At 32.7% G+C, this 23,217-nt stretch overlaps 1 protein-coding gene across 2 annotated transcripts in view; it reads right to left on the bottom strand.

The window, feature by feature from the left end:
• LOC143244263 (3',5'-cyclic-AMP phosphodiesterase 4C-like) overlaps positions 1-22,375 on the bottom strand; it is a 45,767-nt gene extending 23,392 nt beyond the window's left edge. The window contains exons 1-2 of one of the 2 annotated variants that reach the window (XM_076488610.1): positions 21,954-22,375; positions 6,732-6,911 (exon numbers count right to left, since the gene is read on the bottom strand). In XM_076488610.1, coding sequence (XP_076344725.1) covers positions 6,732-6,911; positions 21,954-22,135 — 362 coding nt within the window. In that variant the 5' untranslated portion in view covers positions 22,136-22,375. Of the gene's footprint in view, positions 1-6,731; positions 6,912-8,196; positions 8,488-21,953 lie in introns of those variants that run through there. The other variant, XM_076488611.1, reaches the window with a different exon arrangement.
• Positions 22,376-23,217: the final 842 nt, after the last annotated feature.

Genomic DNA, 23,217 nt, shown 5'->3' with positions numbered 1-23,217 from the left:
TAGGGACTCATCCTCATCTACCATTTCTTCGAGTGATGGAAAATTTGAAAAATTCTCTCTTTTAACTCGTCGACACCAAAGATGTAACTTTTCTTTGAAAGTATTTAACTTTTCGCAGTATTTCAATATGTTTATGTTTTTCCCTTGAAGAGATACACTCAGGTCATTCATACGAGTGAAAATATCACTCAAATAGGCTAGCATTTGGTTGAATTCTTGTGATTCTATTTCTCCAGGCAGATTATAGTCACGTTCCTTCAGAAAAGTTTTGACTTTTTATCGCCGTTCAAAGAAGCGCGTTAAAGCTCTCCCACGTGACTGCTAGCGGATTTCTGTATGGAAAAAGCAAAACTGAATATTCATTTCCAAAATCTTCACAAAGCGACTTGAAGAGGCGGTGGTTCAGAGCGCGACCCCTAATCCAGTTGATGGCCTTCACAGAAGTGTCAAGGACCATTTTTAATTTTGGACGCAATGTTTATGATGCCAAAGCATGTCGATGAAGAAAACAGTGAGTACCTTGAAAGTGCGGAATCTCTTGTTTCATCACTGCAAAAATTCCTGATTTATTTCCTAGCATAGCAGGAGCACAGTCGGTACACACAGAACCAGTAATTTGGATATCTAAATCATATTTTGTAAAGAAGTCCTTCACACACTGGAAGACATCTTTCCCTTTTGTGGTTGTTTTCAGATCTTCACAGAAGAGGAAATCTTCCATTATGGCACCATCATGAACATACCTCACTAATGCAATGAGTTGACTGCAATTTGCAACATAAGTTGTTTCGTTCAATTGGAGAGAGATTTTCAAGGCACTAGCCCTGATATCTGCAATAACTTGGTCCAAAATGTCCGAACTCAAATCACTAATTCGGTTTTGAATAACATTATTTGATAACGGCACTAATTTAAGCTTGTTTAAGGCTTCTTTTCCCAGAACAATTGTTGCCATTTCTAATGCACACGGTTTTATCACCTCTTCTGCAATTGTATGGGGCTTCTTTGATTTGGCTACTTTATACGCCACGTGGTATGAAGCCATCAGAAGTGGTTTGTCAGCAGATATAAAACCTAGTTTTGGAAGGGTTGCTCGAGAATCAAAGCGGTCCCTTCTACCTTTCAACGATTCGACATCATAGCCTGCAACAGCTGCTCCACCACGCCGGTTGTTGAAGTGATCCTGCAGCTTAGATGGCTTTAAATTTGCGTTTGAAAGGACAGCGTCACAAAGCATGTACTGAGGTTTTTGCAGGTCCTCAGTTGTTCCGATGCAAGTGAAAGAAAGCTTCACATAATCATCATTCCATTTACTTTTCTTTGACATAATGAAGATTTTTTTGCACGAACACAGAATCAACAATGCACTGACTATCATAGCATCACGCAGGGGTTTATACACTCTGCGAAACTTTCTAGAACATTCTCGAATATACGTTACATGACGTCATCGATTAATTCTGGATACTTCTGGAAGTTTCTCGAGCCACGATCACGTGAATACATAACATGAATAAATAATAGACACTTTAACACGGCGTTCACGAACGTAACCTAATTAGTTGTGCCGAGTATTTAGGTCACGTTTACGTTTCATGTGTTGTTTGTTTACAGTTGTACATTAAGATTTCGGTCTGCGGCAGTGACGGTAGAAACAATAGTTTATCATAACAAGGTAAAATGCTACGTCTGTAACAAGAAAAATGAGAAATAATAATCGCACGTAATTTTTGAAATGTTATCTCGCACCCCTGGTTGGGAACCACTGATGTAGAGGAACTATATTAACCTGTTTCTTGATGTTAAGGAACTTTATTAATATTCTTATTTAATGTACAGGATTTATATTAACCAGTTTATTAATGTATAGAAACTGTATTAAGCTGTTTCCTAATGTAGAGGACTATATTAACCTCTTACTTAATGTAGAGGAACCATATTAATCTGTTTCTTACGTAGATTAACAATATTAAATTCTTGCTTAATGTAGAAGAACAAAATTATCTCTTACTTAATGTAGAGGAATTATATTAATCTGTTTCCTAATGTATAGGAACTATATTAACCTCTTACTTAATGTAGAGGAATTATATTAATTTTCTACTTAATGTAGAGGTACTATATTAACCTGTTTCCTAATTACTGGAATTATATTAACCTCTTACGTCATGTAGAAGAACTGTATTAACCTATTTCTTAATGTAGAAGAATTATATTAACCTTACTTAATGTAGAGAAACTATATTATCCTGTTTCTTAAAGTAGAGGAACTAACTATATTAACCTTTTCTTGATGTATAGGAACTATATTAACCTCTTTTTTTATTGTAGAGGAACTATATTAACCTGTTTTTGATGTAGAAGAACTATATTAACCTGTTAATTAAAGTAGATGAACTATATTAACCTTTTTTTTATTGTAGAGGAACTATATTAACCTGTTTTTGATGTAGAAAAACTATATTAACCTGTTAACTAAAGTAGATGAACTATATTAACCTTTTTGCTTTATGTGTATGAACTATATTTACCTCTTACTTATGTACAGGAACTGTATTAACCATTTACTCAATGTAGAGGAACTTTATTAACCTCTTTCTTAATGTAGAAGAACTATTTTGACCTCTTATTTAATGTAGAGGAATTATATTAACCTTTAACTTAATGTGAAGAAACTATACTAACATTTTTCTTAATGTAGAGGAACTAACTATATTAACCTTTTACCTAATATAGTGGAACCATATTAACCTATTGCTTGATGTAAACGAACTGTATTAACCTGTTTCATAATGTAGATGAACTATATTAACCTCTTACTTAATGTAGAGGATCTATATTAACCTGTATCTTAATGTAGAGGAACTACATTAAATTTTTACTTAATGTAGAGCAACTGTATTGTCCTGTTTATTTATGTAGTGGAACTATATCTACGTGTTTATTAATGCAGAGGAGTTACATTAACGTGTTAGTTAATGTAGAGGAATTATATTAACTTTTTACTTAATGTAGAGAAACTATATTAACCGGTTTCTTAATGTAGAGGAACTGTATTAACCTCTTACTTGATGTAGACGAACTATATTAACCTCTTATTTAATGTAGAGGTACAATATTTATCATTTACTGAATGCAGAGGAACTATATTAACCTGTCTTTAATGTATATGAGCTATCTTAACCTCATACTTCATGTAGATGAGCTCTATTAACTTCTTACTCAATGTAAAAGAGTTATATAACCTGTTACTTAATGTTGAGGAATTATTTTAATCTGTTTCTTAATGTAGAGGATCTATATTAACCTGTTTCTTATTGTAGAGAAGTATATTAACTTCGTATTTAATGTATGTGAGTTATAATAATCACTTAATGTATATGAGTTATAATACTCACTTAATGTATGTGAGTTATAATAATCACTTAATGTTTATGAGTTATAATAATCACTTAATGTATATTAGTTATAATAATCACTTAATGTATATGAGTTATAATAAACACTTAATGTATATGAGTTATAATAATCACTTAATGTATGTGAGTTATAATAATCACTTAATGTTTATGAGTTATAATAATCACTTAATGTATGTGAGTTATAATAATCACTTAATGTTTATGAGTTATAATAATCACTTAATGTATGTGAGTTATAATAATCACTTAATGTATATGAGTTATAATAATCACTTAATGTATGTGAGTTATAATAATCACTTAATGTATATGAGTTATAATAAACACTTAATGTATATGAGTTATAATAAACACTTAATGTATATGAGTTATAATAATCACTTAATGTATGTGAGTTATAATAATCACTTAATGTATGTGAGTTATAATAATCACTTGATGTACATGAGTTATAATAATCACTTAATGTATGTGAGTTATAATAATCACTTAATGTATGTGAGTTATAATAATCACTTAATGTATATGAGTTATAATAATCACTTAATGTATGTGAGTTATAATAATCACTTAATGTATATGAGTTATAATAATCACTTGATGAACATGAGTTATAATAATCACTTAATGTATGTGAGTTATAATAATCACTTGATGTACATGAGTTATAATAATCACTTAATGTATGTGAGTTATAATAATCACTTGATGTACATGAGTTATAATAATCACTTAATGTATGTGAGTTATAATAATCACTTAATGTATGTGAGTTATAATAATCACTTAATGTATGTGAGTTATAATAATCACTTAATGTTTATGAGTTATAATAATCACTTAATGTATGTGAGTTATAATAATCACTTAATGTATGTGAGTTATAATAATCACTTAATGTTTATGAGTTATAATAATCACTTAATGTATGTGAGTTATAATAATCACTTAATGTTTATGAGTTATAATAATCACTTAATGTATGTGAGTTATAATAATCACTTAATGTTTATGAGTTATAATAATCACTTAATGTATGTGAGTTATAATAATCACTTAATGTTTATGAGTTATAATAATCACTTAATGTATGTTAGTTATAATAATCACTTAATGTATGTGAGTTATAATAATCACTTAATGTTTATGAGTTATAATAATCACTTAATGTATGTGAGTTATAATAATCACTTAATGCATGTGAGTTATAATAATCACTTAATGTATGTGAGTTATAATAATCACTTAATGTATATGAGTTATAATAATCACTTAATGTATGTGAGTTATAATAATCACTTAATGTATGTGAGTTATAATAATCACTTAATGTATGTGAGTTATAATAATCACTTAATGTATGTGAGTTATATTAATCACTTAATGTATGTGAGTTATAATAATCACTTGATGTATGTGAGTTATAATAATCACTTAATGTATGTGAGTTATAATAATCACTTAATGTATGTGAGTTATAATAATCACTTAATGTTTATGAGTTATAATAATCACTTAATGTATGTGAGTTATAATAATCACTTAATGCATGTGAGTTATAATAATCACTTAATGTATATGAGTTATAATAATCACTTAATGTATGTGAGTTATAATAATCACTTAATGTATGTGAGTTATAATAATCACTTAATGTATGTGAGTTATATTAATCACTTAATGTATGTGAGTTATAATAATCACTTAATGTATGTGAGTTATAATAATCACTTAATGTATGTGAGTTATAATAATCACTTGATGTACATGAGTTATAATAATCACTTAATGTATGTGAGTTATAATAATCACTTAATGTATGTGAGTTATAATAATCACTTAATGTGTGTGAGTTATAATAATCACTTAATGTATGTGAGTTATAATAATCACTTAATGTATGTGAGTTATAATAATCACTTAATGTATGTGAGTTATAATAATCACTTAATGTATGTGAGTTATAATAATCACTTAATGTATGTGAACTGTATTATCTTCTTAATGTTGAGGAACGCTATTAACCTCTTGCTTAGGCCTGGCATGTCGAAGCGCGTAAGGCGTGCGACTCGTAATCCGAGGGTCGGGGGTTCGCGCCCGCGTCGCTCTAAACATGCTCGCTTTCCCAGCCGTGGGGGCGTATAATGTTACGATCAATCCCACTATTCGTTGGTAAAAGAGTAGCGCAAGAGTTGGCGGTGGGTGGTGATGACTAGCTGCCTTCCCTCTAGTCTTACACTGCTAAATTAGGGACGGCTAACACAGATAGCCCTCGAGTAGCTTTGTGCGAAATTCCAAAAAAAAAACCTCTTGCTTAATGCAGATGAACTACATAATCGTAAGAGTTTGAGAAACATGAAGTTCAAACTTCGCTCTTCGTGTGAAGAAAAGTGTAGAAACGTTTAATAACTCAGTAATTGTCTACATTTCAGGCATGAATAGGAATGAAAGTTATGTATGTGTGTTTATTATGGCTACTCAATATTTATCTACAATGCAATTCTTTTTTAACAAGGCTTTGTGGAAAACGACCAAATCTATTTTAAATCATCACACTGTTGTCAAATCTTCCTCTGATATTTCACAGTGCGTGGGCGTCGGCTTCAAGGTGAACCAAAACTCACCTGTTTTGTCGGAAGTGCATTATGGGACTTTGTGAGATTCCTATGTTTCTAGTTTCCTGGGGCATCGTTGGCTTTAGGTTTTAGCTGATAATTCATGGTTTGTGAGCTTTTTGTTCAATTTTATTTCCTTATTTATTGTTTTGTTAATGGTGCAATTGTCCGGCTACATCACAATGGCGTTTTGGGTCAGAAAGTTCTCTTTCGTAACCGTATCCTTTACTTTCAAGGTACAGGTTTTCTCCGGATTAGTTTTGGGTTGTTGTTTCGAATCACTTTGTTATTATAAACAACCAGCTGTTTTAATTTATTTGTTTTCAGTGAAGTATCTCTTTGAACTATTATGTTCTTTAGTTCTATATCTCTTAACAATCTCACTACTCGCATGCCATTTTGTGTAAATATTTAAGATATAGTCCTCAAGCTATGTTGATTTTGCACTGTGAATAAAAGGGAATTCTGTATGGAAGAAATAAACATAGGGACAAAACATGTTGCCCGTGGCACCATAGATCACATTCCCGGTAACATGCTTTTGTTTATATTAAGACACTGCTAACAGTAATTTATTAAATAAACACCACAAATAAAACATGTAAGTATTTAAATAATTAAACAATTTTATTTTGAGTCTCAATGATATATATTTGAGACCAAGACTCAAGTGAAAAAAAAAAAGTCCACTTACGATTCGCTACCAATTGAAGAGTGTCGTGAAACTGACTTGGGGGAAGTTTCGAACTCACTGTCTGACCTGTAGAGGAATGATTCTCTTCGTTGTGGCATCGACGGAAGGACAAGACCTGAAGACGGACTTGTGGCATCCAAAGAAGTCCTGTTCTGGAAGTTTCCATCATCCACGTCAAAACTGTGTAATATGAACCAGAATTTGAGCCTTGTATGACTTTTATTACTGTTATCTCAACAATAAAAGAAAAACATGACTTGTCATCACACCAGAACATTATTTATTTTGACTTTTGACCTCAGTAATCAAGATAGCTAGATACTTATCGGAAGCTTTAGCATATATATAATGAAACCAGTTGCCTGCTGAAGGTTGCATCAAATATAAAAGGCTTAATGGTGTATTCTCAAGACGGCTGATGTGGGTATTAAAACTTTAATTAAAATAAAGTACAGAACAACGTTTCAACCTTCTGAGGTCATCTTCATTTGCCTACCAACCTAAAAAGGGAATAGAAAAAACATGTTTTTGATCCCAGAAAGAATTGGACTTAAGTCTAATTTTACTGTCTTAAAAAATGCCAATGTTCAGAAAAAACAGTTAAATTCGATTAATGATTTGGGTGTTTATCAGCGACACCTTTCAAACCAGAGGACATACAGTAAAACCACTAATTCTGTAAACTTGTTTCTTATAGAGTACCTTAATTAAGGTGCTTTTTGAATTCATAACCCAAACAAACCATGAAACTTAAAGAGGTTCAGCATTCTTGTTTGCCATTTATTGATATGCATCTTTATATTTATTAAAATAAAACACTAGGATTAACTGTACCTATATACAGTCATGTCGTGAACCGATGTCTCCAGATTACAACAAGTAATGAAATATATACATGTCTTTACATTTCTATCTTTAGAACGTCTCTTGTGTGCTTTAAGTTTACTCAGTTTTTATTTTCACGTTTGCCAAAGTGTAGAAACTTGGAAATTACGTCTTCTGTTGAAAACAAAACAAAAAAAAGCTTTCAGAAAGTTGTTTTAAAAATAATTTTATCGACACAAGACGATGGAAAGGTAAATCATGTATGGAAGTAAGAAGTGTTGAGTTTTTCAACATGATTTACACTCTGCCATGAGTGTCCATTATAAGGTTTGGTTAAGTCGCACGTCAAGAGTGCAGAAATATTTAGGAAAGCATTCAAATCAACTGTTACGAGAAGAAAAGTATCTTGGTAAATACTGAAGTCAACTTTCCCCAGTAGGAAGATATTTGGGTAGTTACTATGTTTAACTGACATCAATAGGGAGGTATTTTGGTAATTAATGAACTGGTAGGTAAGTAGAGAAGTGTCTTGGTAAGTACTTAGGTTAACTGATAAGAAATAAGTATTTTGGTATTTATAGAGGAGTGCGTAGTAAATGGTTAGGTTAATCAACAGATCTTAAACTTGTCAAATAAATACCTGTTACTGGTCTTATCAATGAAACTACGGAAACTTCGATGCCCAGAGCGTACTTTAGGGTGGAAAGATGGAGAATGGTGTGATCCACTTTCTGGGACTGAAATATGACCTTGTGGACAGGAGGAGCGAAAGTAGGAAAGAAACAGTGTCGCCAGTGTAAACATTATAAAAACTACGTATATGGAAGAGTTCTGTAAGGAGATGTGGAATGTTTACAACAGGTCAGCTACATATACATCATAGATCGAACGAAGAAACTCAAACAGTGAAGAAATAAATCCACAAATATGTCTCTTGCTACTATTATGTGTTCTTTCACAAGCATATCTTACGAAACAAGTGTTCCATTAACACTATTTCCACGCTTTCGTAGCTCTACATCGACAAGGCTTACCACACTACCTAGTAGAACTTGCTGGAAAGAGCTCGTGTCCTGTTTTCTGTTCATCCCCTAAATCTCCCTCCTACTACTGTTCTTTTATATTCCAAAAAAGGAAAAATGTGTGAGAAATAATCTCACAGGAAACTTGTTGTAAGTCGAAACATTTTGTAATAACAGGGTAGTACTTGTCTAAAACTAGAAGTGAGCGACATGAGTACAGTAACAACCGTCACCTCCGAGTGATCAATTTTTAAAGGAATGTTATTAAGCTTCGAAACTCACATCCCGGCAGATTCATGTCTACGTAAACATCCAGGGTCTTCTGATTCGATTTACTTAACGTACGTGAGTATTCTGATGTTTTACGTGCGCATCATGCAGAATGATGCTACTAGAACCTCATGTCACAAATTATTCACAGTTTATAACACATATTTTTATGTTTTCTTCTTATGTCACATTCTTTCTACTTCTAACACATGCATACCTTTTTTTCCTTTATAGCACATGAATTCATGTCTTTTACTTTTACCATAAGTTTTATGTCTTATAGTGGTAGCACGTTTTCATGTCTTCTACATATATTGCTTTCATATTTGCACTTATAACATTTATTTGTTTCACATCATTTGTAGTTACTGGAAGCCAAAACTTTTTTTACGATAACATTATATGTGTGCGGTAACGTTACTGCTTTAATCTCCAGAAGTCAACAATACACTGTTTTTTTCAACAAGTTACCAGTATTGTTTATCACTTATTGTGCAGTTTAACACTACTGTTTATCACATGTACGAATTGACAGTGTTGTTTATTATTGTTGTACAGGTTAACAGTATTGTTTATCACCTGTTCTACAAGTTAACAGTATTGCTTATCAATTGTTCTACAGTTCAACAGTATTGTTTATTACTTCATTACAGGTTAACAGTGTTGTTCATCATTTGTTTTACAGGTTAAAAGTATTGTTTATCACGTGTTGTACAAATTAAGAGTAATTTTTTGTCGTTTGTTTTACAGGTAATGTTTATCACTTGTTGTACAGATTACAGTATTGTTAAATACTTGTTGTACAGGTTAACAGTGTATTTTATACCTTATTTACAGGTTAACAGTGTTGTTTATCATTTGTTTTACAGGTTAACAGTATTATAAATGTAAAAACGGCTGGTATGGATACAGAAAGCACTATATAAAGGAGCGAACAATGTTTAGACCTTCTTCGGTGAACCTGATGATGATCGAAGGTGCTGTACATTGTGCTTTTTTTACCCATATCAGCTGTTCTTACATATATAAATTTCTCTACAACTGGGTTTTCTCGTCATCACAGGTTAACAGTATCTTTTATCTCTTGTTCTCCAGGTTATCAGTATTCTTTATCGTTTGTTTTACAGGTTAAAAGTACTGTTTATCACTAGTTTTACAGGCTAACACTATTGTTTATCACTTCTTTTACACGTTAACAGTATTGTTTATCACTTGCTGTACAGGTAAACAGTATTGTTATCGTTTTGTATACAGTTTAACAGTATTGTTATCGTGAAGTGTACAGGTTAACAGTATTTCTTATCACTTGTTTTACAGTTTAACGGTACTATTATCGTCTTTTGTATAGTTTACAACTGTTGTTTATCAATTGTTGTATAGGTTAACAGTTTGTTGATCATTTGTTTTAGAGGTTAATTGTATTGCTTGTCACTTGTTGTACAGGTTATCATTTTGGTTATTAATTGTTGTATAAGTAAACAGTATTGTTTATTCCTTCTTGTACATTTTAACATTATTGTTTATCATTTGTCTTGTTTTACAAATTAACAGTATTATTTATCAATTGTTGTACAGATTAACAGTATTATTTATCACTGGATGTACAGGTTCACAATATAATTATCGTTTTTTGTACAGTTTAACAGTATTGTTTATCACCTGTTCTACATGTTAACAGTATTGCTTATCAGTTGTTCTATAGTGTAACACTACTGTTCATCACTGTTGTACTGTTGTACACGTTAGCAGTATTGTTTATCACTTGATCTACAGGTTAACAGTATTGTTATCGTTTTTTGTACAGTTTAACAGTATTGTTTATCACTTGTTCTACAGGCTAACATTAGTTTCATCAGTTGTTTCACAGGGTAACAGTATTGTTTATCATTTGCTTTACATGGTAACAGTATTGTTTATCACTTGTTTTACAGGTTAACAGTGTTGTTTATCACTTGTTGTACAGTTTAGCAGTATTGTTAATCGTTATGTTTTACAGGTTAATAATTTTATTTATCACTTGTTGTGCACGTTATCGGTATTGTCTATTACTTGTACAGATTAACACTATTGTTCATCACTTGATTTGTTTTACAGGTTAATAGTACTGTTTATCACTTGTCGTACAGCTTAACAATATTGTTTATCACTTGTTTTACAAGTTAACAGTATTGTTTATGACTTGTACAGGTTAATAGTATTGTTTACCACTTGTCGTACAGCTTAACAATATTGTTTATCACTTGTTTTACAAGTTAACAGTATTGTTTATCACTTGTTTTACAAGTTAACAGTATTGTTTATCAATTGATCTACAGTTTAACAGTATTGTTTTTCACTTGATCTACAGGTTAACATTAGTTTCATCAGTTGTTTTACAGGGAATATTGTTGTTTATAATTTGATTTACAATTTAACAGTATTGTTTTAGTTTTTTGTACAGTTTAACAGTATTGTTTATGACTTGTTATAATGTTAGAATTGTTTATCACTTGTTGTACAGGTCAGCTGTATTGTTTATCACGTCTTTTACAGATTAATAGTATTCTTTATCGTTTGTTTTACAAGTTAACAGTGTTATTTATCACTTTTTGTACTGGTACCAGTCTTCATTATCACTTGTTGTACAAGTTAACATTATTGTTTATCACTTGTTGTACAGGTTAACAGTATTGTTTGTCATTTGTTTTGCAGGTTAACAGTATTGTTTATCACTTGTTGTGCAGGTTAACAGTTTTGTTTTTATTCGTTATACAGGTTAACATTATTATTTTATCGTTTGTTTTAGAGGTTAACTGTATTGTTTATCATTTCTTGTAGAGGTCAACAGTAATTTTTATCACTTGTTTTACAGGTTAATAGAATTGTTTATCACTTGTTGTACAGGTTAACAGTATTGTTTATCAGTTGTTCTATAGTGTAACACTACTGTTCATCACTGTTGTACTGTTGTACACGTTAGCAGTATTGTTTATCACTTGATCTACAGGTTAACAGTATTGTTATCGTTTTTTGTACAGTTTAACAGTATTGTTTATCACTTGTTCTACAGGCTAACATTAGTTTCATCAGTTGTTTCACAGGGTAACAGTATTGTTTATCATTTGCTTTACATGGTAACAGTATTGTTTATCACTTGTTTAACAGTTTAACGGCACTGTTATCACTTTTTGTATAGTTTAACAGTACTGTTTATGACTCGCTTTACAGGTTAATAGTTTTATCACTTGTTGTGCAGGTTAACAGTACTGTTTATTACTCGTTTTACAGGTTAACAGTGTTTATCACGTGTTGTGCAGGTTAACTGCATTGTTTTTTGTTTGTGATAACAGTATTGTTTATCATTTGTTTTACAGTTTAACAGCATTGTTATCACTTTTTGTACAGTTTAACAGTATTATTTATCATTTGTTGTGCAGGTTATCAATATTTTTTATTACTAGTAAAGATTAACAGTATTGTTTATCACTTGTTTTGTTTTACAGATCAACAGTACTACTTATCACTTGTTGTACAAGCTAACAGTATTGTTTATCACTTCTTGTATAGGTTAGTAAAGTTGTTATCGTTATTGTTTATCACTTGTAAAGGTTAACAGTATCGTTTATCACCTGTTCTACATGTTAACAGTATTGCTTATCAGTTGTTCTATAGTGTAAGACTACTGTTCATAATTTTTTGTACACGTTAGCAGTATTGTTTATCACTTGCTCTACAGGTTAACAGTATTGTTATTGTTTTTTGTACAGCTTAACAGTATTGTTTATCACTTGTTATACAGGTCAGTAGCATTTTTAATCACCTGTTCTACAGATTAACAGTATTGCTTATCAGCTATTTTACAGTTAACCTGCATTGTTTTTCACTTTTTGTACAGCTTAACAGTATTGTTTATGACTTGTTATAGAAATTAACACTATTGTTTACCACTTGTTGTACAGGTAACAATATTGTTTATCGTTTGTTCTACAGGGTAATAGTAATCTTTATCATTTGTTTCACAGCTTGACAGTATTGTTATTGTTTTTTTACAGTTCAACAGTATTGTTTATCACTTCTTATTTAGGTTGTCAGTATTGTTTATCACTTGTACAGTTTATCAGTTATGCTTATCACTTGTTTTACAGATTAACGATGTCGTTTATCACTTTTTGTACAGGTTAATAGTATTGTTTATCACTTGTTGTATGAATTAAGAGTATTGTTTATCGTTTGTTTTATAAGGTAATAGTATTATTTATCACTTTTTGTACAGGTAACCAGTATTGATTATCACTTGTAAAGCTTAACAGTATTGTTTATCACTTGTTTTACAAGTTAACAGTATTGTTTACCACTTGTTGTACAGGTTAACAGTATTGTTTATCAGTTGTTCTACAGTTTAACAGTTGTTTTTTACATGTTGTACAGGTTAATTTTATTGTTTTTGATTTGTTTTACATGGTAACAGTATTGTTTATCGCCTGTTTTACAGGTTAATAGCTTTGTTTATCACTTGTTGTGCAGGTTAATAGTACTGTTTATCACATGTTCTACAGTTTAACACTATTGCTTATCACTTGTTGTATAGGTTAACAATACTATTTATCACCTCTTTTACAGGTTATCATTATTGATTATTACTTGTTGTACAGGATAACGGTATTGTTTATTACTTCTTTTACAGGTTAACAGTATTATTTATCACTTGTTGTACAGGTAATCAGGATTGACTATTACTTGTACAGCTTATCAGTATTGTTTATCATTTGTTTTGCAGGTTATACCAGTCCAAACAATGATACTTGTAACAGTACAAACAGTAATTCTTGTAACATTACAAACGATGGTACTTGTAGCAGTCCAAACAATTATTCTAGTAACGATTCAACAAATGACAGTCGTAGCAATATAGCTAGTGGTACGCGTTCTGAAATATTAAAATAACGTACGACATATTCTTGTGTAAAAATAATATATATATGCTAACCATCAATATAAACAATGAATCATTAGGGTCGTATATATGTATATACACTAACCACCAATATAAACAATGAATCATTAGGGTCTTATATATTTTTATACACTAACCACCAATATAAACAGTGAATCATAAGGGTCATATATACTGACCACTAATACAAACAGTGAATACTAAACACCTATCCTATGTGGATCAATACATTCTAACGTAGTACTTTCAGATCTCGCATTTCTAAAAGGAATTATTTGTTATATAACACAACACGTCTTGTAACCAATGTTCATCTGAATACATTAACATAACATTACTGCTGCATTCTTTTGTAAACAAGTACAATATAGACTCGTACAATATTCATGTGTGTCTACATTTATCCAAAGAATTCAATGCGAATAATACATTATGTATCTAGCTTCGTTTGACATTCTGACATGAACACTTCTTCCCTAGTTCTAAGTATCTCCCTAGAGGGAGCTAGGAAATTCGTTCTTTTGAGCTTACAAGAAACGTGGATGTGTGTGTTTGTATGAAATGTTGATCTATTGAAAACAAGCTATAATACCTCCGTCCTTATGTTTAAAGAACAAAGCAAATATACTACGCATAAAGACGAACATCTTATAGCTGTTTCAGACAGTGTTCTTGGGGAATACAAAGTTGATTACTGACTTTAAAATATCGGGAAGAGCACGTGTAAGGACTCACGCCAATAAAGAACTCTTTCCAGTAGTCGAAACTGCATTTTATTATATTCATGGTTCGCTTCCCATTACAACAAAAATTGCAATTCATGCTTTAGGGTCTCGAGTGCGTAATAAGAGTAACGGTCAAATCCTACTCTTCAATAACAGTAGCCCGAAATTAAGAACTGCAAAGAAGATTCTGGTTGTATTTACGTTTCTATACCTACATCTGTACTCAGTATACTTTGCATTTATTAGTTTCATAAATAATGTACATTAATTATAGTAAAGTTATTGATAATCATGGTTTACTATAGTACCGCTATTAATAATCATAATTTATTATAGTATAGCTATTATTAGTGTTATCGATAATTATAATTTCCATTACTAGGTACGTAAGTGAATTTCTACTACTGTCTGATTTCTAATGTATTTTTTACGTTTTCGTAAAGGCCGTACAAAAACCATAATAACTTTCTAAAGAGTTTAATCAAAGTATTATCCCACTTTCACACAGATGGATAGTCAGTCGTAGGTCAGTGATTGGTCTGAAGACTAATAGCACTAAAGCTATAGTTCGATACCCGTGGTAGGTATAGGAGAGACAGCTTTGTGTTTAGTAACAAACAAATACAGTGATATCAGTAACTAGGCTGTCACAACCATGGCTAAGTAGTAATGACCATGAGAACAGTGTGATAACCATGACTAGACAGTAATAAGCACGAGTAGGGTAATAACAATATCACGTAAATAACAACCATGGATAAATAGTAATGACCATGAGAAAAGTGTGATAACCATGACTAGACAGTAATAAGCACGAGTAGAGTAATAACAATATCACGTAAATAACAACCATGGATAAATAGTAATGACCATGAGAAAAGTGTGATAACCATGACTAGACAGTAATAAGCACGAGTAGAGTAATAACAATATCACGTGAATAACAACCATGGATAAATAGTAATGGTCATGATAAAAGTGTGATAACCATGACTAGACAGTAATAAGCACGAGTAGGGTAATAACAATATCACGTAAATAACAACCATGGATAAATAGTAATGACCATGAGAAAAGTGTGATAACAATGACTAGACAGTAATAAGCACGAGTAGAGTAATAACAATATCACGTAAATAACAACCATGGATAAATAGTAATGACCATGAGAAAAGTGTGATAACAATGACTAGACAGTAATAAGCACGAGTAGAGTAATAACAATATCACGTAAATAACAACCATGGATAAATAGTAATGGTCATGAGAAAAGTGTGATAACCATGACTAGACAGTAATAAGCACGAGTAGGGTAATAACAATATCACGTAAATAACAACCATGGCTAGTTTTATATTTTGATTCAAGAAAAATAAGTACCCATTAAATGTGAATAACGTTACTAAGTTAAGCCTAATCCGTGAGAAATAGTTATCATTATAATACCGACTGTGAAAGCTTTAAAAATGCATAAATTCACACGGAACATTTAGTTTGTTTCTTGTTAAGCACGATCACTACTCCACTTTAGTCTCTAGAAAATTTAAAATGGTTGTTAAAGGCGCTCCACTCGTAATCTGGGCGTCGCGGTTTCGAATCCCCGTCACACCAAACATGTTCGCTTTCCCAGCCGTGGCGGCGTCATAAAATTATGGTCATTTCCACTATATGTTGGTAAAAGAGTAGCCAAAGAGTTGGCGGTGGGCGATGATGACTAGCTGCCTTTCGTCTAGTATTATACTTCAAAATTAGGGACGGCTAGCGCAGATAACCCTCATGTAGCTTTGCGCGAAATTCATAACAAAACAAACTTAAAGTGTAATTTATTTGAAGAATAGTTTCCAAAATCATGTACGCCCTCTACTTTATTTTATTTTTTATTAATTTCTCCAGTGGTCTCATTTCACGAAGTGGATGGTAGAACTATCAATTATAATCAAGTAATTAACATGGCTGAAAATCATGGATGTAGAAAACACTATATTTTTTAATTATGGAAGAGAAAGAAACTATTTGAATGAAAGAAATATTATAGTAATATGATGTCATTTCTTACCAAACATTCTCATACTAGAGGTTGTCTGTTTCTCTCTCCAGCATGCATGTTTGTTTGTGAATTTCGCGTAAAGCTACACGAGGGTTATCTGCACTAGCCGTCCCTGATATAGTAATGTAAGATTATAGGAAAGGCAGCTAGTCATCACCATCCACCGTCACCACCTGCACTACTTTTTAACCAACTAATAGTGGGATTGATCATAACTTTATAACGCTCCCAAGGCTGAAATGGCGAGCATGTTTGGAGCGACGGAGATTTAAACTCGCGACCTTCAGCTTACGACTCGAGCGCTTAACCACTTGGCCATGCCGGGCCAGTCTATATGTGATTAAAATAGATTTCATATGTGATTCGTTACTTTGGTGTAGAAATCAGTCATAAAATGTTCCTATAAGATGCTATAAAATGAAAAATAAAATCAGCATTTCGAAAAAAAACGCTCAAAACGTTTTTTTTTATTTCGCACAAAGCTACTCGAGGGCTATCTGTTCTAGCAGTCCCTAATTTAGCAGTGCAAGACTAGAGGGAAGGCAGCTAGCCATCACTACCCACCGCCAACTCTTGAGCTACTCTTTTACCAACGAATAGTGGGATTGACCGTCACATTATAACGTTCCCACGGCTGAAAGGGCGAGCATGTTTGGCGCGACGGGGATGCGAACCCGCGACCCTCATATTACGAGTCGCACGCTCAAAACGTAAGGACACAATTCTATTTTTATTTCTCTGTGTTATTATTATCAACAAATGCGTCTATTAAAACATTATAACTCAACGTCTTAACGTAATTAAACAAACACTTAAATAAATATATCAAAAGCACTTGAAAAATTGATCGTTTCGTATTTCAAGAGATTAAAGACAAGAAAACAAAAGTCAAAGTTTTTACACGTTTTTAATTACCGTGGAAAACTGAGAATAGTAATGGTGCTAGAGGGCGCGCAAAGCATGCATTGCGAAAAAGCGTCAATCAAAAATGGTCTCAAAAAACCTGAAATATTCGTCATTTTTAAGTTTTATACAGTCGTTGATTTTTATTAATCCTATGTTTAATATTTTTTGTCGGTATATATTTTTCCTACTTCTGATAAATCTGAACAAAAGTTTAATGGTTCCCAAGATTATGAATATATGAGAAAAAAAACAAACAAACATGAAACAAGCCTACCGCCGGTTCTGGTAAGGTCCAGCAAACACGAAATGAAAATATAACTTGTTGTTGTTTTGAATTAAGTACAAAGCTACACAATGGGCTATCTGTGCTCTGCCCACGACGGGTATCGAAACTCGGATTTTAGCGTTGCAAGTCCGCAGACATACCGCTGAGCCACTGGGGGACAAAATATAACTTAATTCATAACTTTTTTCTAAACATGGTAAATGGAAACCTTCTGAACAAACGTAAGTTGACCTTAAACTATGTTACACTTTAGTGTAATTAAATGGTTTAGAATCAGAACATGTAACTCATCTGGCAAAGATCGCATGCGACTACTCCAACAGCAAGGTTTAGTATTTGACCTTGAGAGTATAAGGCAGTGATATGAAACCTGTTAGACAGAACCAATGAAGAAAACCGCTCTTGAAAATGGCTGTTATTTTGATATGAAAGCAGGCTTTATTGTCAAACTCAAAGACACTGTAACCCTGAATCTGAGTCGTTATCAACATAGAAATCGTTCGTTTTTTTTCTTTCATTAACAAAAATATATTAACTTCTTCTCGATGTTAGCGCCTTCTTACGTTTTGTAATTTATAAGATAACTTATTGAAACGAACCCTTAAAATATCTCAATTTAAGTAAATTATATGTATAGTTGAGCACTTCAACAACACTTGGCGAACCCAATTACCAGACCATAGTTCAATCATTATGGCCGTTGTTAACTTTGAAATGTGAACCATAGAAAATTCCACTAGATGTCAGCACTAGCTGCCTAAAGCGGCTACTCAGCAGAATAGTTGGATTGACCAAGGAATTGTGAAATTTTGTGAGGACAACTCGTTATTTTCTTTATAAGAAGTAGTCGATGTATTAACGTGAGGTCAACATGTTTTCCATACTGTGATAAGCGCATAATGTGTAATATGGGCAATTAATCTTCAGTCGACCTCGTTAATTTATTTTAACTTAATTGATTTGTATTACAGACGAGTTACCTATATATCTTCAATTTACTTTTGTTGTTATCACTTTTGAATATATTACGTATTCTTTGTAGCTTCGTTCTGTTTCTCCCTTATTGTATATATCGTAAACCGTAATGCAGCAACGGATGATGGTGGAACACAAGAGTTTGTTACCGGAACAAAGAACATTTCTTCTTTATTTCTACGATTTCATTGTATTTCCAATCAGTCCGAGAAAACAAAACTGAAACTTAATGCCTCAACATTCTCCCTGTACTTGTATTATAATCTTTGAATGAATGACTACAACACACAGCTGTTAATCATATTTCATATTCTACCTTTACTATTATAAAGAATAACTTGACACAAAACCAGTTTGCAGTCCAACATAACATTGGACATAATATTTATTTTAATATACGTATAATTTGGGTGCTATAAAGTATGCATATATACAAATATCGCCTGTGCAAATATAAATAAAAATGAACATATTGAACCTATATACCATAGGTGAATGTATAAAAAGCAGCATTTTGAACCTACATCTCCAGTGAAAATATAAACATGAACACTAAATTCGTATCACAGATGAATGTATAAAAATCGACCCGTTTTCGTAGGTTAGCCTTACACACATTTATCAGTTAGTCATCACCATTAACTCTTGGGCTACTATTTTAGTAAGGAATAGTGGGATTGATAGTCACATTATAACGCCCCCACGGCTGAAAGGGCGAGCATGTTTGGTGTGACGGAGATTCGAACCTACGATCCTCTGATTACGAGTCGAGTGCCTTAACCACCTGGCCATGCCAGGCCTGTTGTAGGTTAGCCTTACACAAATTTATCATGAATAATTTCCACGTATTTTTGTAGGTTAGCCTTACACACGTTTATCATGAATAATTTCTACGTATTTTCTTAAAGACAAATTGCCACAAAATGGAATACGTTGACCTAGGAAGGTTTAACCACAAAACAACTTTGGCTATTGTAGAACAAGCTGTATAATCAGATGGGCTGAGAAATCGATACTTACGTTGTATATTAAAATGAAGAGTGTTACTTCAGTTTCAAAATGTCCACTAAGTAAAAGTGAAATTGTATCATGTTATTTTATAAATATAGGGTGCGCACCAATAAGAATATTAATTCAAAGGGGAAAACGTAGATGTATCGTTTCAGTAAGGAGAAAAGGTGTTGACAATAGTGAACATATTATATTGATATTTTTAATGATTCATTGGTCCAGCAAGTACAGTTTAATAACGAAGAAACATTTGTAGTTTTGTTTTTTTATTGGGTTTGACACTGCACTGAAACTTCGGTTTCGTTCTATAGCTTACAGTTAACCCAAACTTTTCCGCTATCACAGTTAGGAAACTTACTCTCAAGAAAAACGGGAGAATGCATAAAACTTAACTCAAGAACCCCAGATCCTGGTCGTGCTTGTGTCGCATATTTGTTTGCTTCACTCGAATAAGTACCCATCTCCCTACAACACACATACCTACACAGTTTTGATTTACCTTCTACACCTCTATATCATAAATTTATCTTCTGAAGCAGACTTCTGGTGATTGAAAGTTACTGCATTTAGAAACATTTTATAGTGTAATTCTGATATAGTTATTCAAAAACATTAACAGTGAGTGTGATTTAAAAATCAGTACAACGCCGCGTGTCGTGTAAATAGTGAAGCTTACATCTCAAAGGATTAGGCTAAATGTTTTTGTTAACTGAATACTTAAAAAGGATGTTGAACACGGATCAAATTTAAAACTGTGAAAACTCCACGAAGGTCAAGATTGGACAAACCATAGAATTTAAAATATTATGAACTTTTTTTATGACAAAACTACGAAAAGTCCGCGTTTTTCTACGTCTGCATATAATATTAGATTAGATAATAGTTTAATTACTTTTAGGATAGGCCTAACAGTTGTCTTGTTTATAAGCTCTTGTTAAGCCCATTTAATCAGTCACTGTTTTATAGGCCTGTCCTTCCAACCCATAGATTCGGAGAACTATAGAATATAGTCGTTGAACTCGAGTGATTGATTGTGTTTGTTTAAAAGCGTAAAGCTATACAACGGGCTATCTGTGCTACGCTCCTTGCGGAATTGGATAATAGAAAACCCTACAATGTCTCTTAATATTATCAAGTCCATTAAGTTTCGTAGCTGTCATCGTAAAGGAATAATGTTACGTTAAGTTTGTTTGTTTGTTTGTTTGGGAATTTCGCACAAAGCTACTCGAGGGCTATCTGTGCTAGCCGTCCCTAATTTAGCAGTGTAAGACTAGAGGGAAGGCAGCTAGTCATCACCACCCACCGCCAACTCTTGGGCTACTCTTTTACCAACGAATAGTGGGATTGACCGTCACATTATACACCCCCCACGGCTGGGAGGGCGAGCATGTTTAGCGCGACGTTAAGAATATCAAAAGTAGAAACTGTAACAATAATGTCACGCTAAAAATATCCAAACAAGACCGTGTATTCGAAGTAGTAACAAATTTAGAGTAATATATCTTTTATTATTCTTCGTTATAAATCAGTGTATATAAAACATCTTGTCAAAGAAGGAACAAAACCTTCACTGAATAAGTCACTCGGTGTGGTAACTTTTTGTTTTGGTTCCACGTTCGATTTTTTGTCATCAACAACACTTCAAATTTTTGTAGATTCACCATCCGCCTACCCCAAGCACTTTTCATTTGAAAATGTAATCAGATTAATTTAGAGGATATGATAGCTATCATCAGAAAACGTAGGACTCCTCAAAATAATATTAGGCCATCTTGAAATTTTCCCGACTCATTTGGATATAACATTTTGTGTCTTATAAACTAGTGATATATTGTATCATAATTATGCAAAGTACCGCCTATGATAATACAGTAAAAGTTAAAACAAATTCCTAGGACATCTTAGTGTTCCTTATAGTAAACAGATGTAATGACGTAATAATGTAGTAAAGAAAGACGTTAGAAGTCTAATGGTATGAAAGGAAAAACAGGTGTAATAACAGGTGCATTAGTATGGTAAAAAATGGAGTAACATCTTTATTTTATTTTTTGACGGCTAAGATTTTGAAACTTAAAAAAAAACTATGTTTAGTTTACAAGGTAATAACTTTCCTGCAAATATAACTGGAATATTAGAAGCATCCCATGATGTAACACATTTCTTTTTAAACTTGTATCACAATTAAAAATGTTGGGTTGTCACATAAATGTACCGTTACTTACCACGAGAAATCTTTGGTTGAGGGAATGGCTAGAGGCGACAAAGACACTGCATTTTCACGACGTGTTCTGATGCCTGAATAAACCATGTTGAGCGATGAAGTCGAGGGTGCAGAGAACGGAACAGACTTCGAACCGTAGCGATCGAACTCCGAGGTAAATCGTTTCGTAGCGTGAACATTCATCACGTCGAATAGATTTAAATCCCAATGTATTCGTTCTTACTTTCAAAACTGTTTAGTTGTATAAAAAATCGCTCTCCTAATGACGCAATGCTATTAAGGATAACTTAAATAAAGTTTAAGATTAAAACAAATCGAATGTGAATACGCTAATGGTCACTAGAGGGAGAAGCAGTCGATTATTTGCTGAGAACAAAGCTGTGTTTTCACAATACGATATTTTGTGTCATTAGAGTAATCTATGCCAAAGAATGACTCATCTTGTGTAATACTTTGTCAGCACTTTTCTATTTAAAGCTCCATGTTAAAGACTAAACGTTTGGTTTAGTTGCTTGAGACCGATGTAAAAAATAACAAAACTAAATTAACAGCACAAGCTGTTTCATCCCGGACCGTAACCACCAGTGACTTGTTTACTTTGAACTTTAACATCAAGGTATCAACTTATACAACTCACCAGTAGAAGCGAGCGTGGGCTTCAACCACGGACGGCATGGGCTTATAATCGACAAGATGGATAGTCTATGTTTAGATACAAAAAACGTTTTTGAACCCATGTACTTGTCTGATTAATCCATCTACAAATATACTGTAAGATTTCGAGCACAACCTAGCAGCTAATATGTCGAGCTGAGGATCCGTGGTTCGTGTCCCGTCACTGACAATAATAAAATCTCGCTCTGCACTTTATCGTCGTGAATGCGTTATAAGAGTAACTATCGAATCCCACTCTGACAAGAGTTAGCGGGAGGGTGGGGTATCTGTCTTTTTTTTTCTCTGTAGTTATTAGGGACAGCTCAGCGCAGATATCTTTTATAATGGATTTTGTGTGCTAATTCCAACCAACAACTTAATGTAATGCGGAAAAAAATCTCTATTTTAGTAGATAATGCTACAAAACTAAGTAAGGAGCTGTAACAAATGTTGTTCAACTAGGTTCTGGGCTGGTTCTGCATTGTGAAGCTGACGAATCGTATTCGAATCCGTGCAACAAAATATTCCAAATATTTTAGGCTCCAAGAGTATTAAAAAAGTGACAGTCAATTCTTTAGTTTGAATAGTAGGTGATATGGTACTGCTAACTG

This window comes from Tachypleus tridentatus, chromosome 2, assembly GCF_004210375.1.
Source record: "Tachypleus tridentatus isolate NWPU-2018 chromosome 2, ASM421037v1, whole genome shotgun sequence".
Classification (NCBI taxonomy): Eukaryota; Metazoa; Arthropoda; class Merostomata; order Xiphosura; family Limulidae; genus Tachypleus; species Tachypleus tridentatus.
This window is presented reverse-complemented; position numbering and strand designations above follow the sequence as displayed.